This window comes from Festucalex cinctus, chromosome 13 (assembly GCF_051991245.1).
Source record: "Festucalex cinctus isolate MCC-2025b chromosome 13, RoL_Fcin_1.0, whole genome shotgun sequence".
Classification (NCBI taxonomy): Eukaryota; Metazoa; Chordata; class Actinopteri; order Syngnathiformes; family Syngnathidae; genus Festucalex; species Festucalex cinctus.
This window is the reverse complement of record NC_135423.1, coordinates 4,662,501-4,681,035: the sequence shown is the minus strand read 5'-3', so window position 1 is coordinate 4,681,035 and position 18,535 is coordinate 4,662,501. Positions and strand designations below refer to the sequence as shown.

Sequence of the window (18,535 nt, the reverse complement as noted above, 5' to 3'; positions counted from 1 at the left end):
TGGATACACATGAAAGAGAGTTTTTCTATTTAAAATCTCTTCTTGTGAGCTTGCCAAAGCAGACGGCCAGCTACTCCATCCGCCATCAATTATTATAACTTGGAAACAGAGGAAGAATTTAACATTATGAACTCATTTGCTCCCAAAGACGTATTTATACGTTTTTTTTTATGTGTTTTATGCTAGAGCATACAGAAGGCTTTGATGCAGCCTCGGAACTGAAGAAAACGCTTGAAGCAATGGTAGTTATTACAAAAACAGCCAGCAGGTGGCAGAAGAGTATAAGAGATCAAACAGAGCCATGTTGCATTTTTTTCCCCCCCCCACTGTTTTAAACAGATTTGTAATGAAACTTAGCTATATTCTAATGCTAATTGCTGCAAAACTGAAACAGATAGAAACATGCCTTTTTTTTTTCCTGATGAAAGAAGAGATGCTTATTTTTCTTTTGGTGGTTTTATAGCAATAGAATACAATACTCTGTGGGCCTTGCAAAAGCAGTCAAAATCCAGTAAAGGGGTTGCTTCAGTGAAAATGGCCGGGAGTGAATGAGTTAAACGTGTACTTGGAAAAACCTGTAAATTGACAAAAGAGACATGATGAGGATTCAACATTGGATACACGAGACCTTTTAAGGAACTTGGGAAATACGCAGCGCCATCGTTGTCAGGTGTCCTTTGGGAAACAGTGGCATGTTTATATCAAAGAATGCACTTTATTGGAAAATGGTTGGGAAAAAGCGAGAAAGCAGGGAAACATTTAGATGGATACATTGTTGGAAATGAGAGACACATAAAAAAATGTGCGTGGAACTTTTCTAACAACTTAAAAGCCAGAGGAGAAAACAGCATTTAAGGCTCTGAAGACATCATTCATCTACTCATTTATCATGCTAGGATTTACAAAATCTTCTACTTGAGTTTCATTGCTTTGACTCCGGCAAAGGCACAGGGGAAAAAAAGTGTAGAATTGAATTGTGTGTTTTTCTTTTATTGCTCCCCTAATGGCTCATATTAAAGTCAAGCCAGAATGTTCATTTGTTTGCATTTGAAACACTTAAAAGTGGATATGCATTCAAAGTACCGTTGCGATTGCTTACCAAAACCGTTTTTAACTGAGAGTACGCTTGAAATGACATTTAAAGTGCGTCCCCTGTGTCAGCGAGCCACTTTCAACCTGCTGCGCTGCCTGAATTCAGGTCACTGCCCACTCGTCCAGGCTCAGTCCCTTCCTCTTCGCCTGCTGCCAGCTTGGAAGACAAAAAGGAAAGGGACATTTAAAAAAAAATTTTTTTCAAGGTAGAGGAGGAGTTTTGAGGAATGTATCAGCATTCCCTTCATGGAAATATCAAATTGGGCAAAGCAGGAGCACTGAATGATCTTCTCTCTGAGTGTACAATCACACTATAATAGACAGCGCAGGATGCTAAATGAACAGCATTAGTACAAATATGGCAGCAGCAAGCATGGCAGCACAACATGAATGCATGCACAAGAAAAGACAAAAAGTTTGACTGCATTAGATTATGCATTATTTTGATATCTATATCGGCATGTGGTTATCTGCCGAGTTTAGGATGGCTTTGTTTACAGTATTTCTGTTGTGCAAGGTGCGGTGGTGTTATCAGAACTAACTAGCTGGAGTAGTGATGCCATTAATTATAGGACAAGCTGTGGCCATTCACATTTCTCTTTGGAAGTATTTGTATTTAATTGGCACAACTGTCAAATCATAAACATTTATGGCAAGGAATGAGACTTCAATGGTGACCAATCTTGCTGGGGCCAAAGCTGCCCTTTTGTTGCACTCGTACAAACGAGACTTGAGGTATCAAATGGTCTCAAGGACAGATTGACAAACATGAGTAGGACCTCAAAATCATCCGGGATTTAACAGCCGTGTTTTTGAAATACCGGATAGTAGTCATTAAGCGATTTGGTTGTAGAAAACGTAAGCGCATGAAAAATAATATATGAAATCTCCGGTGAGTTTTTCAGATCATCAAAAACATATAATCACCCTATTGAATCGTGATCATTAAAGATGACATGATTAACATTTCCGCAGGTTCCCATGCTCCTAAATTTACCACTTAAATCTAATCCCTGAATCCATGATGATCCTTCTAGAGACAGGAAAAAAAAATAAGAACCTTGATCGTGTTCTACTGCGTAACGATTTCCGGATGCCAGGGATTAAACGAAATGTGCGCGGCTGCTAGATGATTGTTGTTGCTTAGCAACTGGCTGTTTACGTTTCCAACCATTCTGCTAAGCCAGGTTCTCTGGCGGGAGCTTTGTGATTGTCCTTTCAAGGGAAATAACTTAAAAGTTGTAAATTTGAATGGTTATAAAACATATGTTTTCATTGTTAGCTTGGATTAGCTACGGAAGGTCTGCAAGAGGAGGCTAGGTTGGGACGGTGATTGGGTCCCACACACCACAATAGAGACCGGAGACTACTGTCTTAGTGGACCTTGCGGGGGAAGATTTTATTTATTTATTTATTTTTTGGAGCCCCATGCTTGCCTGCTATATTTACTGTATAGGGTGAAACATAAAACTTTGGTGGAATGTCAATCATTTATCACTTCAAATTACTCAGCAAATTCCTAGCATGCCACCATTGAAACTGCTGGAAGTTAAAAAATATACCAAACAAAAACATGGGCAATGACCTGTCCACCCCCCCACAGACCTGGTCTTCATTTCTAAAGGATTTGGAACCACAGGGTCAAAATAAAATAGAGGTTAAGGCAAGTTGGCAACAAATCTCTGAATCGATTTACATGCAAAACGTTATCAAGCCACGCTAGTTTCACGAATGAAAGCAGTCAAAATGTCCTACTTCCTACTCTGATTAAACACACACAGCAGTATTACACACGTTTCAGACTGTTACCTTAAAAGACAAAGCAAATGACTGACAGCTGAATGCAGGCTCAACCAGCTTTGAATTAATTGCGTTTTATTTTAGCGGGAGAGGCGTTCACCGACAGAATCATTGCTTTACCTAAAACTCTTCGGGTAGGGTTTCTCCTCGAAACGCCCTCTATATGAAGGCAAGCAAACATCATCTGGTCACACGGTGTATTTCCACTACTGTACACTACAGTTGCTCCAAGCTCACCTTTAATCATCTTGACAAGTTGGTCGCCTTCGAAATTTGTGTCTGTCTCAATGGTGGAGATCTGTGCAGGGTTAGATCCTACAGGAAGCAGACGAGGTCAAAATACAAACAAAAGTGTTTAACCGAGCGATTGTCACCATTGTAATGACATTCAGTAAAATAGTTTGACTAACCATCCACGGCGACGTGGGAGGTGCCAGTGCTGACTGAATACTGAGGTCCTGGAAAACAACGCAGTCAAGTAAAGTCGTCTAAAGCAGCAGCTGCCATGTGAGATTGGTCTGTTTTTTTAGTCCCATATTAACACTTGCCTGAGACAACTCTGGTGACTTTGGTGATGGTGGGGTCACTTTCAATGACTCTGGTCACCTTGGTGATGGACGGTTCCTGTTGGATGACCCTCGTCACTTTGGTCACGTCGGGAACTACTAAATAAGCCAAAAAAGAAAAACATGGTAATGAAGAGAAATTGTCATTTTCATGGATACATCATTACCAATCAACCTATCAGAAATGTTTCTATAAAAAGAATATGATTCACTATTAGAAGATTCCTGACACAAGCTTAATTTTACAACTCAATTGGTAGCTAGCCTGGAATTTAGAAAAATCAAACCCTGACATCAGTTTCATTCATCGCCACAAATTGGATGGATTGGATTGGAAATTGAACAGTCGGACTATTTGGTGTGAAACTACATTTTTCCATGTTTCAATGCCCCAAGCAAGTCCCAAGTTACTGTGGAAAATGTCATACAATCTTGCTTAGTCACAACATGTATTGGATATATAGATTTTTTTTCACTATTTATAACACATTCATAACTAATTTCCAAATTGTAGTCTCTGTATTATCACTTTGTTGTCTTCTCAATTCAATGCATATTGACTTAAAGTTTACGTAATGTTTGATTCTTTATTGGTGAGCAAAACGTTTAATCTATCCTCACTAGTTTACCTGCGTCTGAAATATAGTTCCAGTTAAAGTTAACTTGAGTCTCAAGAAGGCCAAGTCTAGGTCAAGTTGAGTCCTAGGCTTTGGCCAAGCAAGTCGCAAGTCCTAAAATTGCGTAAATTGGCACCTCGAGTCTGACTCGAGACGAGTCATGAGACTCCAGTTTCTCCACCTCTCCTTCCAATTCACTTTTTCTTTGTGCTCTGCAGAGTTCTGCAACATGTGCCAAGGAAGAAAGCATTACATCATCAGATACGTCTGTTTAACATCCCACGCCCCAACCAAAAAAAACAAACATTGGCATCTGTTTTGCGCATTATATGTGACAGAGACCGGTGTGAGATTTTATTTTTATTTTTTTTTGTCTCTCTTCAGAGGTACTCCACCAGAGCCAGGGACTCCCCTTTGTGGTCAGTAGGAAAACGTGCCATGGAAAACCTCTTCTACATTAAAAAAAAAGGTTTTCCAGTAGTTATTTGGTTGTTTGATGCAAAAAGTGCAAATCGATGTGCTTCGGTTCAAATGCTTGTGCAGCCGTCACTCATAATTTGAGCAGGATTAAATTGACGTTGATGAAGTGATCTGTGAGACCAGTAATGAACATGTCACCACTTGCCACATTAATCTGCTTTCTGTCGAGCGTAAAACAGTATTTGAACTCACTTATTGCCTGCTTGAGGCCTGTTATTGATGTTTTCATATTTGCTTGTAAATTCTGTCATATGAGGTCTGGCTACTAGATGAAACTACAGGTGTATGCTTTGCTACCCAAAGCTTGTGCATGTGTAAAGAATTTCCTGATGGGGAATCACATGTTAACGGTGTTTAATCGTCATTACTGTACCTTCAACTCGTGTGATGAACCTCTCTAATGACAACAGGAGATAGAAAGCCATCAGGAGATTTGAAACATGTAATAAATAGTGTAGCTTAAATTAAAATTGTTTTGCTACTCACTCAAAAACGTGAGGGGGATTTCCTGGTATCTGAAGCCTGGAATGTACTGAAAATTCAAACGTGAAAGTATGTTAGTACAAATAACACGTACTGCTGTCCAGAAACAATTTCCTTTGGGTAGGTTTAATAGATGCACAAAAAACTGTCAAGAACTCATTTGGTTAAAAAAACAAACAAACAAAAAAACAACAACTTGTCCTACAGATTTTGTCCAATTACAACCAAATTAAACCATGTATAGTATATAGGGATGTAACGATATCCAAACATCACGATACGATATTGTCACGATATGAAGATCACGATACGATAATTATCACGATATTGTGGGGGCATTGGCGATATTTAAAAAAGATCACAATATTGTAAAAAAGAGCTCATACTAAAAAAAAAAGAAAAAGAAAAAAGCACAATATTGTGTTTTTGTACATTACAGCAATGCATATAAACCACCTACAATCTCTAATAACAATATTGAGGCACTTACTTGGTAATGTAAGCACACATTGATCGCTTCACAAGCAAATTAGTTTCCCCTTCATCTGACAATTAGCAAAGATTTTAAACATAGAAGGCCAAAACATCCCTAATGAAAATTAAAGTGCACTAATAAACTAGCCACTAGAGGGTGCTAGAACTGCACAAATGAAAAGCAACCTGACTTTTTTAACAGATGTGTTCCTTTTAATTATTGTGAACATGACGACGACGATATTGTGGCAGTTTTAGTATCACGATATCACGATATTGCCCTTATTGTGACATCCCTAATAGTATAGGTACTAGACACAGTTTCCATTCAACACAAAATCAGTAGAGCAGAATTTTAGAATAGGATGATTCGGATACAAGCACAATTTAGTTTAGGTTGGTACTACTAGTCAACCTTCTCAAGGAGTGGTATGAACACAAAAATAGAATATATTTGATATACAACAATATTCACATTCCTGAGGTTGTGTACAATGGCATGAGGCCCTTACCAACCTTAATCTGCATATAAGTAATCAGCCTCTTCAGTAGCGAGTGAAGATCTTGGCTTCCAACGGGGATATCTGCGTAAAAGTGTGCAAACTCCCATCAAAAATACTACACCGTGAGAAGAGGGGGTTGGAGGTGCGTCATAGAGCTTGGCAGATTTTGCATAAAATGGAAAATTGTACCAGTGGGATACAAGACTCGGTTGACAAAGTGAATGACTCCATTTGTGGCCATGATGTCAGAGTCGGGGATTTGTACCGAGTTGACTCGCATTGTGTCATTTGCCTGCGAAAGACAAACATCCACAAACCTCAAACCCAAGACCTTGGATGACTCTTCATATTAATGGCTAACAGCTTGCTGTAAATTGCATTCATTCGATAATTGCACCACAAATAACTGCCTGATATTCTAAGAAAACCCCCCAAAATGCAAATATGTGTAACTCTACTCACAAACATCACTTTGAGGTTGCTGCCTTGCAAGGACTTCAGAAGGTTCGTTACTCCCGTTTCCAAACCGCCACCAATGAAGATGCCGTTATTGATGTGGTAGAGAAGGATAGTTCTGAGAGCATTGATGTCACCTCATTTTGAAGAAGAACCAAGAGTTATTATCAGCCAGCAACATGTTACGTGCGCTCGGACCGGGCGTGCAGGAGGCCTACTCTTCAGCAATGTGAAATCTCTCTCCCTTAAACCGGCAAAAGCCTTGTCAGTCGGGGCGAATAAGGTGAAGTCTCCCTCTTGTCTCAACAAGTCAGTCAGTCCGGCATCTTCCATCAGAGACAAAAAGATCCTGCAGCACAAAGAGGAACTTGGCACCGGAATACTGCAACATCTTTTTCCCCTTACACATATATCCGCTATTAATGGAAACTTTTAAAATGCTGCAGTTTAAACGAGTGACGCAGTATCTTGATGCCAAGGTCCGCTTTCGTGAAGAGTAGCTCTACTTACTTGAACCCGCCGTGCTCTCTCAAAATCTCATACATGGATTTTTCGGCCGGTTTGAGGAAGCTCCTCATAAGGTGGAGTGCTCCATTGCTTCCTTCCTTGCTTCCTCTGATGAGGCAGGAGTTCTCGATGCACACGGCCTTCAAAAGAACGGACACAAAGCATTCCAGATCACGGCTCAGTCGCACAAGGCTTGAGGGCTGTCAAACTCACGGTGCGATAGATGAAGACCCTCAGGAGTTTTCCGCCGATGGTCTCCAGCGTCTGCCCGTTATACAGCTGTCCGAGGATGATCTTTCTCTTCAGGATGTGGTTCTCCAGGATAAACTTGAGCATCCTCTGATCCATGGACATCACCTCATCTGTAGCAAATATATTTCAACAGATCTCAGTATTGTGCAGTTGATGGACGATTAACATGTACCTGAATTAATTGGCAAATTGGTGAAGGGATTTGTTATCGTGCAAATGGAGAGGTCATCCCTCACCATTTGCAGTTGACAAAACGGAGCACGGATGAGGAAAGGCACAGCGGTTATGAATAATTTACGCCACAAGCTCAAACTCAGCAGCTGGACGGTGTTCATCCAGCTACAAATCACGTCTCCGCAATGGGAAAAATTTACAGAGCGAGCACGATGTTCCTGTTACTTCCAGCTTTTGGCGTCTTGTGAATTCGTACCACTTTTTCCAAAACCTATAAAGTATCCAGCCCCCATTGACTGTTGAACACATTTGACAAACACAACACCGGGGCTTCCACTTGGTTTCGTCCTTAGTGGAAGAACATGAAGTTTTATGACGTATTGGATTGGACAGGACGGTGCTTACCGTTGAAGGCAGTGTTGAGAGGGGCCAGGAGCGTGTACTCAGCCTCGGGCCTCATGGCGGCAGAGAGGCCCAGCTCGGACACCATGTCGCCAAAGGTGGACTGGGAACTTCCCACCAGTTCCATCACCTGTTTGGCTTAAAAAGTAGATAGAATCCCGACACAGTTAAAACAGGGTCAAGTCTTGCGATTATGTGTGTTTCGTATTCACAAATCAGTAGGACTAAGTTTAGCTTTGTTTGGGGTTGGGTTAAGACATACAGTAGGTCTTCTGGAAACATTCAGTTTTCTTGAATGCTGGATTCATTTACAAAACCATAGGACAACAAATGGGGTCAACGACGATGTGCGGCACTCCGCTAGGTGAAATGTGGGAAAGCCTTTAATGTTGGGGTTTAGGGTTAAAGTTGGGTCAGGGTTCATAAAACATTCTGGACACAATCCTTAATCAGACTTTTGTCATGGAGGATCTTGTTTATGTATGCCCAAGCAGGAATTTGGGGTCAAGCTTGGGGTTAGTGTAGGAGTTTGGGTTACATTGTTGGTTTTAGGAATAGGGTTATGTTGAGGTTTGTTTTAAGGACTGGGGTTAGATTTCGACTTGAGGTTGTGTAAAGCCCATATCCCAGTGAGGGGGGCGAACATTTGCGTGTTTGCGAAGGTAGTGAATGTTGATTTCTTGTCATGGTTCTCTAAATGTTTGCCAAACATTTTGATGGTTTTACTTGTCGCAAGGAAATGTTGGATAAGAAAAAAAAACATTGAAATGGTTCATCCATCCATCCATCCATCTTCTTGACCGCTTATTCCTCACAAGGGTCGCGGGGGGTGCTGCCGCCTATCCCAGCTGGCTCTGGGCAGTAGGCGGGGTACAACCTGGACTGGTTGCCAGCCAATCGCAGTGAAATGGTTCAGAGAATCATTAAATCTTTTTGGAGAACGTTTAGCGAACCTTGAACAAAGACTGGCGAGAAATCAACATTTGCTATCTTCACAAACGTTCGCCCCTTTTTGAGGGTTTGTAGGGTTGATGCGAATTAGAATTGTAAGCAGCGTTTGGGTTTAGGACTAGCTAGATGAGGTCAAAAGCCAGGTCTGTCAAGTTTCAGAGAAAGGGCCCAAAAGATTTTGGAAGGTATTTAACATTTTTATCTTTGGTCAGAGATCATTTGCTAAGGTATTAGATCTTTTCAGTCCTGTGTTCACATTACTGATGCCGAAGAGCAATGAAGCATATAGTTGCCTGGTGGTAAGGCATAGGTCAGTGAAGTTGAAAGGAGCAGAGAAGGCAGATCTAACCTGAGTCTGGCATGAGCACTTGGTCAATGAGGTGGATGACGCCATTGGTTGTGACAATGTCCTTCTTACGCACCATCTTAATGCCATTGACAGTCAAGCTTTCACCGTCACAGCCGATCACAATGTTGTTGCCCTCCAGGGTCTCGTAAGAGGTGCCGGCCATGATGGCCTCAGAGCATTGCACTGAGTCGAGGAGGTGGAAATTCAGCAGAGCTGGAAGACAAAGACAAGTTTGTAATGAAAGTAGTCACATTGATTGGCTTGCTAGCAGCTTGGGTGGCTTTGTGCTCCATCTCATGTTACACTACAAACAGAAGTTCTCGGGAACCAGAAGACCCTTGGATCCTTTGGGTCCTAATCCACTTGGGATTCTGCCACGGTTCTGTTTAACTTTGTGTGGGATTGTGTGATCTGACATCATCAGCCAATAAAATGTTTGAGGTTGACCAGTCTACTTTGTGTAACTACTGCTTCCAAGGAAAGCTGTTTTATGTTGCTGCAGACAAAAACAACATCACCTTGATGAAATTTTAGAAAAGTTTAACAAAGATAGGATTTGCTACCTCGCAAAAGGACTTTATCAGTGTAAATGTGTGATCCTATTACATTGTGAAATATTCTCTTTCATCTGTTGACTTTCTGCTTACGATTACATGGGTGATTTGAAAGTGGAGACTAATTTTTGTTATTATTCCCCACCAAAATTTGTTATGCTTGGTTTGCCAAAGTGTGTCCAGTGTGTTCCAGACTCATTGCACAGAATATTGCGGTTCCAGCTGTTTCCAATTGGAGCCGACTGAACCTGTGACAAAAAAGTCAAACAAACACCAAGCTGGAGAATTTTTAATTCTGCATATCTATGCTTGTACCGTCATCTTTTAGCTACAAAGACACCTTGTGTTATGGTTGTAGACTCTGAATCCAGGGAGCATGAGAGCATGTAGTGTACCTTGGAGGACCTGCTTGTCGTTCTGGAGCCTTTCCACCACGTCGCCTCCGAGCTTGGCAAATGCTTCATTGGTGGGGGCGAAGAGAGTGAAGTGTCCGGCCTGACCCAGCTTGTCTAACAATCCGGAGTTCTGGGCAATATCCTGAGTGGAAGAAAACAATCGGGTCACGTTTAGCAGGCGGAAACTACTTGATCGGGTCTAGAGAGGAAACGTAAATGAACATTTAGTGTCAAGAGTATTTTGACCAATATGATCATGGTTATATGTACGATCATGACATCACATTAAGGGAGAAAAAAGACAAATATATGTACACAAATAGATACAATAAGTTTCGTTTTGAATAAAATCAGTTTGGACACACCAGAAAATAACAGAGCTCACTTTAAAAGCACGGCTTCAACAAGTTATTCCCGTTTGTGTCGGAAAAATCTGCTAAACAAGGACTGCATCTGTAGTTATTTCAATATCCTGCCAATAACACTGCTATGTCAGAGAATAGAAAGTTGCATCTAATATGACTGTACTCCAACCCTATGCCCGAGTCTTAGTAACACTAAATACAATATTAAACCATAAGGTTATCGTTTTGAAATGTCATGTCGGGCTGGGTATTGCCGCCAACCTCACGATACGATACGTATCGCGATACAGGGGCCGCGATACGATACGTATCTCGATACATATGTGTTTCAATACTTGATCTTCATGGCGATACGTATCCCAATATGTATTTTATAATAGTCATATGTATGCCTAAAGGATATGTTTGTTATGCTGACTGACAAAAATATTTTTGTTAGCAGCTCTTCTGGTTTCCCACCAAAGCGGTGAGCCTGGTCTAAATTTGCAGCTTTCACAGACACACTGGGAACAATTATTAATAGGCATGAGCCGATATGAGCAAAAATATCAACGTATTAAAATTACAGCTCTAAAATGTTCTTATTTGAAATATTTGGGGAAACAAAAACAGCATTTTTTTCATGTAACACATTCTACTTCGTTTTTAAACAAAATATAGGAAAACTGGTCCATTAAGACATGTGCAAACTAAGTTTATAAGTAAATAAATATTAATATTCTTCCTCTGCTTTAATTTTTCTTAGCAAGACAGAGTGTCCAATCACTGGTGAGCTATTTTTGCATTAATTGAAGGCAATTAACTTCAAAGACGCTGCTGGTTTTTTATTTTTTTAGGTACAATGCAAACTGCAAAGGCAAACGTTAACTGCCTATTTAAAGTTAACGAGCAATATCGATTCTGACGCCTGCGTATCGATACGTGTATTGTAATGAGGCCCACAACGATATATTGCCGTATCGATTTTTTGAGCACACCCCAAGAATAGTGGTGGTATTAGGATCTGGATGAAGTCGGGTAAGACCCAGACCCGCCGCAGACTACAACTCACGTTCAACGACTGCAGGTCATCCTCAACCTCGATAACGTCCTTGATGCTTCTCCCGACGGCGCTGATGACGCGGTCGATCACGTGAACGACGCCGTTGGTGGCCACCTGGTTGCCGTGGATGATCCTGGCGCAGTTGACCGTCACCACCTGCAGTTGCAAACGCAGCGTTGATAACGCGCGTGACGCCGCGGGGGCCAGGTGACGGTCAACACTAAGTGACGGTGGCGCTTACCCCATTGGAGTAGTGATTGATGAGCAGACCCAGGTCGTTGTACATGGACTTGACTGTCATGCCGTTGCGGAAGTCTTTGGTCAGGAGGCGCTTGTTGACCATGTGGTAATGCAGGGCGTTGTATAGCTCGATGTTGACGTTGCTTTCAAGCGCGGCCCGCATGCTCTGTCGCAAGGGGGGAAAATACGATGAATGTACGATCACAGTGGTGGCAAGTAACCTTGAGTACTGAAAACACTTTACTTCACTTTCTGCTCGTTACTTTTTCAAAATAGACTCATTATCATTTTTAACATCTGCGGATAACGTATGCAACGTAAGAAAACCAAAAAACACATAAATAGAGAGAATTCAATTCAACTGGGGTTGAGGTCTTGAATGATTGAGCTCTTAAGGTCTTAACAGATTCAGAGAAGCAAGATATTCACTAGAAATTGCGTGATTCGTGGCGAATGTTGTCTTGTGTTTGCCTTAAACCACCAGCTTTTGGCCTTCAAAAATTCCCAGTCTAATCTGACAAAAAAATAAAGCATTAACTCAAGAGATTAAATCCTCTAAAGCAGGGGTGTCCAAACTTTTTCATTTGAGGGCCACATCCAGAAAATCAGAAGGACGCAAGGGCCACATAATGTTATGAAGAGAAATTGGGTTTAGTCCTAAAAATTGTACAAATAATTTATTTGTGCTTTTGCATATTTCGAAAAATTCTACTGTATGTAAACCAATTTATTTGTAATATGTAATCATTTTAGTTTTTATTTTGTTTTGAGGTTTTTTTTGTGTGTTTTTTTTTAGTTAGTTTTAATTAGTTTTCAGGGTAGTTCTGTTAGTTTTTGTATTTAGTTTTAGTTCTCTAATAAATGCTTAGTTTTAGTTTAGTTAGTTTCAGTATTAGTTTTAGTTTTTTTTTTAAATGTGTATTACTTGTGCGCAATATTTTAAAAACACCATGGGCGTGACGTCATTATTCCGGTTTATATCCAAATAAATTTACTAAAAATCACATTTAAAATCATCCCCAAAGGCTCATGCATTAAATTAATTACCAAAGACTAAAACGAAGGACATGTTTGCTATAATTATATACTATATTTTAGTTAGTTTTTAGTTAGTTTTGTAAGTAAAATGTACTTTCAGTTAGTTTCAAGGGTTAGGGTCAAAAAAGCCATAAGAACATCTTGGATTCTAAATATAGTTTCAGTTTGATGATTTTACATTTAATTGCCAGATTTTACTCAAGTAAAGATCTGTTACAGGTTTTGTACAAAAAAAAGCAGAAGTAGTAAAAAAAAAGGGGTTATTCGTGGAAAATTGTGCGATTAATTCGTTCAAAATTTAATTGCCTGACAGCATTAAAAAAATAGAAATAAGGCATATTTGTTCAGTTATTATTATTAACTAATTTAGTATTTTAGCAGAGCGTTGTTTTAATAGTGTCAAAGTTGAATCAACCCTTTAAACATCTAAGTGTGGTATAACGTGAATTGGAGTCATTTTGACTACATTTACAAGTCTGTACTTGTTTTTCTAAGTAGAGGAGTTCAAGCTGTACTTCACCTGCAAGCATCTTCTTCTTAAGTACAGAGTGCGAGTAATTTTGCCACTTTTTTTTTTGTATCAGCGGAACATTTTCGTATTTGTCTGTGGAACCTCACCCCATCCAAAAGGTCCCAGGCGTCATTGCTGGGTGCAAAGAAGGTGTACGAGCCAGATCCCTCGATCTCAGCCCTCAGCTTGGACGTGTCGGCGTATCTTTGGGTGGAGTGAGCCTTCACCATGCCCAGCGTGCCGTAAACATGGTCGATCGGGGCCACTAAGGGGTGGGAAGGAAACAAAGAACTTCAGAGATGACTCAGAATTCCGATGTCTCAAAGGTTAGACAATTTGGAAAAAGACCAGCATCCATCCATCCATTTTTTTTACAGCGCTTGTCCTCATTAGGTTCGCGGGTGAGCTGGAGCCTATCCTGGTTGACTTTGGGCTAGAGGTGGGGTACACCCACCAGTTAACCCACTGTTGTCAAACTCGGCGCATGGGGGAAAGATTCGGTCCATCGCAGCCTCTTATGCGGCCCGTTAAAGCAAGTAAATTTTGTCTAGTTTTGTCTTTTCATTTTGACAGAAAACCTATTCAGAAATTGCAATTGTCTTTGCGTTAGCCAATTTTACAAACACTGATTTCCCCCAAATCCCTTCTGAATATAAACTGGACATTATTAACTCATTTGCTCCCAATAACGTGTAAATACGTTTTTTGTTTTGTTTTAAGTGTCCCAAAGACGTATTTATACGTTTTTTTGTTTGTTTTTTAATGGTAGAGCATACAGAAGGCTTTGATGCAGCCTCTCAACTGCAAAGAACGGTTGCAGAAATGGTAGTAACGGCCAGCAGGTGGCAGCAGAGCAAAGGAGATCAACCAGGGCCATCTAGAAAAAAAGATAAATTCCGGTACTTACAATTTTAAATAGATTTGTGAAAACTGAGGAAAGTTGGAGGTTGAAATGCTTCACTGATAGCCGAGTTTTTATATCGCGTTTCAAACACACGTGCACCCTAAAGGACATGTGTGAGCAACATGTTTCACTGGAGTAATAGCAAACTTCTGCTCACCGGGTTTGGAAGATATGCCCAAATAAAACTTTTATAAATCGACTCCGACATAAGTCCATTCCCGCAACGCACCTGCAGGGCAACCGCGCATTCCATCCAGCTTCATATATCCTGGGCAGCACTCGTAAAGGACCATCCTGTAAGTGAAACAAACACGTTACAAACCTCAGACAGGTAGCAAATCCTTTAAAAGGTTGACTAGAGGCACTGTCAGATGATATGTTATATCTGGCTACCGACAGCATTGTCACAGTGTTTCCAGATGTGACCGTTTTGTCTCTTCAGCATCAAAAGATGCCACGTGGTCGAGCGTCTTGCTCCAAAAGCTTAATGGGAACGCTGCCTCTTGGATTAAACGAACATTTAAATAGCAGATTTATATTTCAGAGAGTGCTCCATTTTAAGGCTCACAATCAAGTGTAGTTGTTGCTTGTCATTTGGTTAACCTCATTTTGGCACACAGAAATGCAGAGTGCTCAATGTTGGCTTTCAGAATGTTTTGGTCAGCACAAAGACAATTTATGGTCTCTTTCTATGGAAATTATTAAACTTATTGCGTGCAGCACGAAGAAGTAGAAATTGCCATGTTGATTTTTTTTGCTTTCAAATGTTTAAAGTTTTAAGTGTGTTTAATGGCAAGTGCAAAACTATTAAATAATTTTACACGCGCTTTCTGGAGTGCAGATTTTTATCTGTAATGGGTGGAAGTGGTACGTATCCCACTTGATGAATGGTGGTCCGCTGTATGTCCAATGACCAATGGCGATATTCTGTTGCTTGTCTCTCAGCAAACACCTGAGAATGTATGTTTGCCGCTGGAGATGCAGTTAAACTGCAGCAGATCACCCAGGGCGGCTGAGGAGCATTAAAAATTTTTTTTTTTTTAAAAGCAGCCAGATATAAACGCAGCTATACCTCTCGCGTCCACAGGTATGAACGTGTTTGTACTTCGTTTCCACTATTAGAAGCATTTGGGGATACTTTAAACTTGCCTAGGCGACATATGCAATGCAACATTAAAAAAAGAGCCACAAGAACGCCACAGTTTTATACATACGGAGATATACGATAGGAACATACACACTGTTATAGCTCGGTTTCTGCTCTGTTGCTTACACATGTAACAAAAACTTAAACAACCTTATCGAATAAACAAAGAGAGAGCAATCTATGGCCGAATATCCATGTAGGGAAAAAAATAAATAAAAAATTCCATGTGAAAGCTGCAAAACAAATGGTTGCTCCATCTGTGAGTCACCTGCATTTCTACATGGACAATAATAGTGAGCCTGTGCACATTTCAGACATTTTTGGGGACAAAACACACCAAAAAATGTTGCATGCTCGAATCATCTGATGAAGAAAAGATGCTGGATTGGATGCAGTTTGCAGTCAGAGGACAAAAACAGCAAATGCGTCCAAGTCTCATTTGAGAAAAAACACTTTTAAGGACAAAGGACCATATTTGCTTCAGCCAAACTTTGTCTGTCTTTCCATCCGTCCATTTGTCCGTCTGTCGGAGTCAATAACTTGTTTTTCTTTAGCAATGTGGTTTAAAACTCATACTACTAAATTAAATGATGATTGACATTCCTGTACTAATTGCCGGTTACTGTATTCTTGACATTCCGATCAAAGACCAAACTGTAATCTTGAAATAAAAATGGGATTAGATCCGAAAGTCACCCGTATTATTAATAGTGCTTATTTGTGGTTTGTATGAGACTTGGAGGCACTACGATGAGATCACACAGCAGCCCAGTCAGGCCACACTCAGCATTTGAAAAAAAAAAAAAAAAAAGTTGCTACATTGCTCTCTCACACAGAGCGATTGTGTCTGGCCGAGCATTCGGAAACTTTTGACTTGTCAGCGTTTCCTTTAGAAAAAGAAACGGGCTCCTCTGAAATTCACGGTAAATTGGTCAAGTAGAATATATTTAGTTAGTTAGGAAAATGCACGTGGAATTGTTTTCTTGAAAGAATAAAATGCGGTTTTGTATAGGTCATGCTTTTCTGTTGTATTTTTCAGACAAAGTTGCTCAAGTGTAAAGTCGCACCAGTCCAAAAATGAATCATGAAGAAAAAAAAAACATAAACCCCATTTTTTCGAGTTAGTTTATTTGACAAAAACCAAGACCAAGAAGAGTAGACTGGCCACCAAAATCCCCGTTCCCTAACTGTGTTGATGGCAGCGAACGAGCTCCGGTTCGATTTGAAACTTCCGCTTATACGTAGAAGATCTTTTTCAGTTAAAATGGCCCATCCTGCGTCGTCTTGGGTGGAGACTTTAATTAACTCTTTGACCGCCAAACGTTATCCAAAAAACCCCAAAGGTGCCAGCCGATTTGGAGCATTTTCACTCATCTTTCAAAGTAAACAGAATATTGTGCGGTGTGATGACATAAATATGGTGGATACCATATGAAAGATTGGATTCCATTCTTTCATGAGAGAAAAAAAAAGTATGTTTCAACCTTATTCTGTTCTTTAGTAAACACCATTTGAAATTAGGTCATTGGAGTGACATAAGCGAAAATACAAAAATATTAAGAGAAAAACCAGCTTTTTGTGAAAAGATGCATTTTTTTTTTTTTTTGCACAACAGTGACTTTGACACGAATATTTTTTGCTTAGTGACAAGGCAGCACAAGACGTTGCGTTGCCCATTGAGAGAAAACAAAAACGTAATAAATGTAAATTAACGTTTTTGGCAGCATTCATTAGGATTTTAGAATACGTCATTAAACGTTTTGGGCAGTCAAAGAGTTAAGATAAGAATTGTCCGTAAATTGGAATCAGAATAAATCACAGAGAATTGCCGCACACACATCAGAAGGGGCGGTATTGCACCAAAAGAATCTGCCAACTGCCAAAAGCAGCAGAAAAATAAATAAATATAGTAGAAGTCATGGCAACTAATATGTGAAGATGATAACATGGCAAGCAAGAGTGTCATCCAGTGCAACAAAATAACAAATAGCAGAACCCAAACAAGCATGGCAGTCATAGAGAATGTTGGTGATGGAAGGGTTGGGGTTCAACAGAGAGACGAATGACCAAAAAAAAAAAAAAAAAACCATGGCTCCCGTCCATGTTTTAACACAAAAGTGCTGAGAAGTCAGAAAGGGCAAGAGAGCGCGAGAGAAAAACTAAAGTGTGCAATTGGAGTAAACGGCGGGCTTTTCCATTCATGAATCGTGTCAGCAATTCCGAGCCACATCCTGGAGTCTGTGGTTGACCACAGTGACACTCAAACGGTGGCCACCCTCCAAAACATAACGAACAAGACTGTCCTTTCATGCAAAGACTACAAAGAGTTTCAGGTTCCGGTTTGGATGCGATAAAGCTGGAAACGGCCGAACCGATGTCACTCAGGGTTGAAAATGTCTTATGCCCAGAAGCCCCCCCCCCAAAAAAAAAACAAAAACAAAAAAACAACAAAAAAACAACAACCCTGCACTCAAGAGTAGACGCGCATTGCACATGCATCGGAAACATATGTTTAACATGTTGCCCAAATTATTGTATCGTAAAGTGTTAATGACACTTGACGGGTGAACACAATAAAAATCTCACATGCTTGTTTTGGCTGTCAAATCAAATGTTCTAAAAAAAAAAAAAAAAAAAAAAAAAAAAATACCCACACTAAATTAACCAAGCCGAATTGCACCAAAAGCCCCGTCTCATTAGAAAGTAGAACGAGTGGTACGTTGTAGTCAAGAAAGAGTCTTTGCCACATGCATTTTTTTTTTTCACAAATCATCTGTAAGGCACTTATTTTTAAGGGAAACCTGCAAGTTTGATATTATATTAAAACTCATTTACTCCCAATAACGTATAAATACGGTTTTTTAATGTTCTAAGTGTCCCAAAGACGTATTTATACGTTTTTTTTTGTTTTTGTTTTTTTTAATGCTAGAGCATACAGAAGGCTTTGAAGCAGCCTCTAAACTGCAAAAAACGGTTGCAGAAATGGTAGTTATTACACAAACGGCCAGCAGGTGGAAGCAGAGCAAAGGAGATCAACCAGGGCCATCTAGAAAAAAAAGCTCAATTACTTTGAATTTTAAATAGATTTGTGAAAACTGATTAAACTTAGCTCTTTTCTAATGCTAATTGCTGCAAAACGGAAACAGATAGAAACATACTTTTTTGTTTCTGATGAAAGAAGAGACTTTCATCTTTCTTTTAATAGGTTCCAGGGTTGATTCCTATCAAATGTT

General features: G+C 40.0%; 1 protein-coding gene and 1 long non-coding RNA gene across 2 annotated transcripts in view; one reads left to right on the top strand and one right to left on the bottom strand.

The window, feature by feature from the left end:
* Positions 1-18,535, top strand: part of LOC144033185 (uncharacterized) — a 37,583-nt gene that overhangs the window by 12,559 nt on the left and 6,489 nt on the right. The gene's annotated exons all lie outside the window — the stretch shown is intronic.
* postnb (periostin, osteoblast specific factor b) overlaps positions 717-18,535 on the bottom strand; it is a 19,073-nt gene continuing 1,254 nt past the window's right edge. The window contains exons 3-22 of the mRNA XM_077541093.1: positions 14,385-14,449; positions 13,359-13,516; positions 11,704-11,868; positions 11,472-11,618; positions 10,056-10,197; positions 9,107-9,319; positions 7,810-7,944; positions 7,192-7,340; positions 6,982-7,118; positions 6,690-6,820; positions 6,478-6,608; positions 6,205-6,307; positions 6,029-6,096; positions 5,042-5,087; positions 4,929-4,952; positions 3,441-3,557; positions 3,303-3,350; positions 3,130-3,207; positions 3,013-3,051; positions 717-1,249 (exon numbers count right to left, since the gene is read on the bottom strand). Coding sequence (XP_077397219.1) covers positions 1,221-1,249; positions 3,013-3,051; positions 3,130-3,207; positions 3,303-3,350; positions 3,441-3,557; positions 4,929-4,952; positions 5,042-5,087; positions 6,029-6,096; positions 6,205-6,307; positions 6,478-6,608; positions 6,690-6,820; positions 6,982-7,118; positions 7,192-7,340; positions 7,810-7,944; positions 9,107-9,319; positions 10,056-10,197; positions 11,472-11,618; positions 11,704-11,868; positions 13,359-13,516; positions 14,385-14,449 — 2,125 coding nt within the window. The 3' untranslated portion in view covers positions 717-1,220. The remainder of the gene's footprint in view (positions 1,250-3,012; positions 3,052-3,129; positions 3,208-3,302; positions 3,351-3,440; positions 3,558-4,928; positions 4,953-5,041; positions 5,088-6,028; positions 6,097-6,204; positions 6,308-6,477; positions 6,609-6,689; positions 6,821-6,981; positions 7,119-7,191; positions 7,341-7,809; positions 7,945-9,106; positions 9,320-10,055; positions 10,198-11,471; positions 11,619-11,703; positions 11,869-13,358; positions 13,517-14,384; positions 14,450-18,535) is intronic.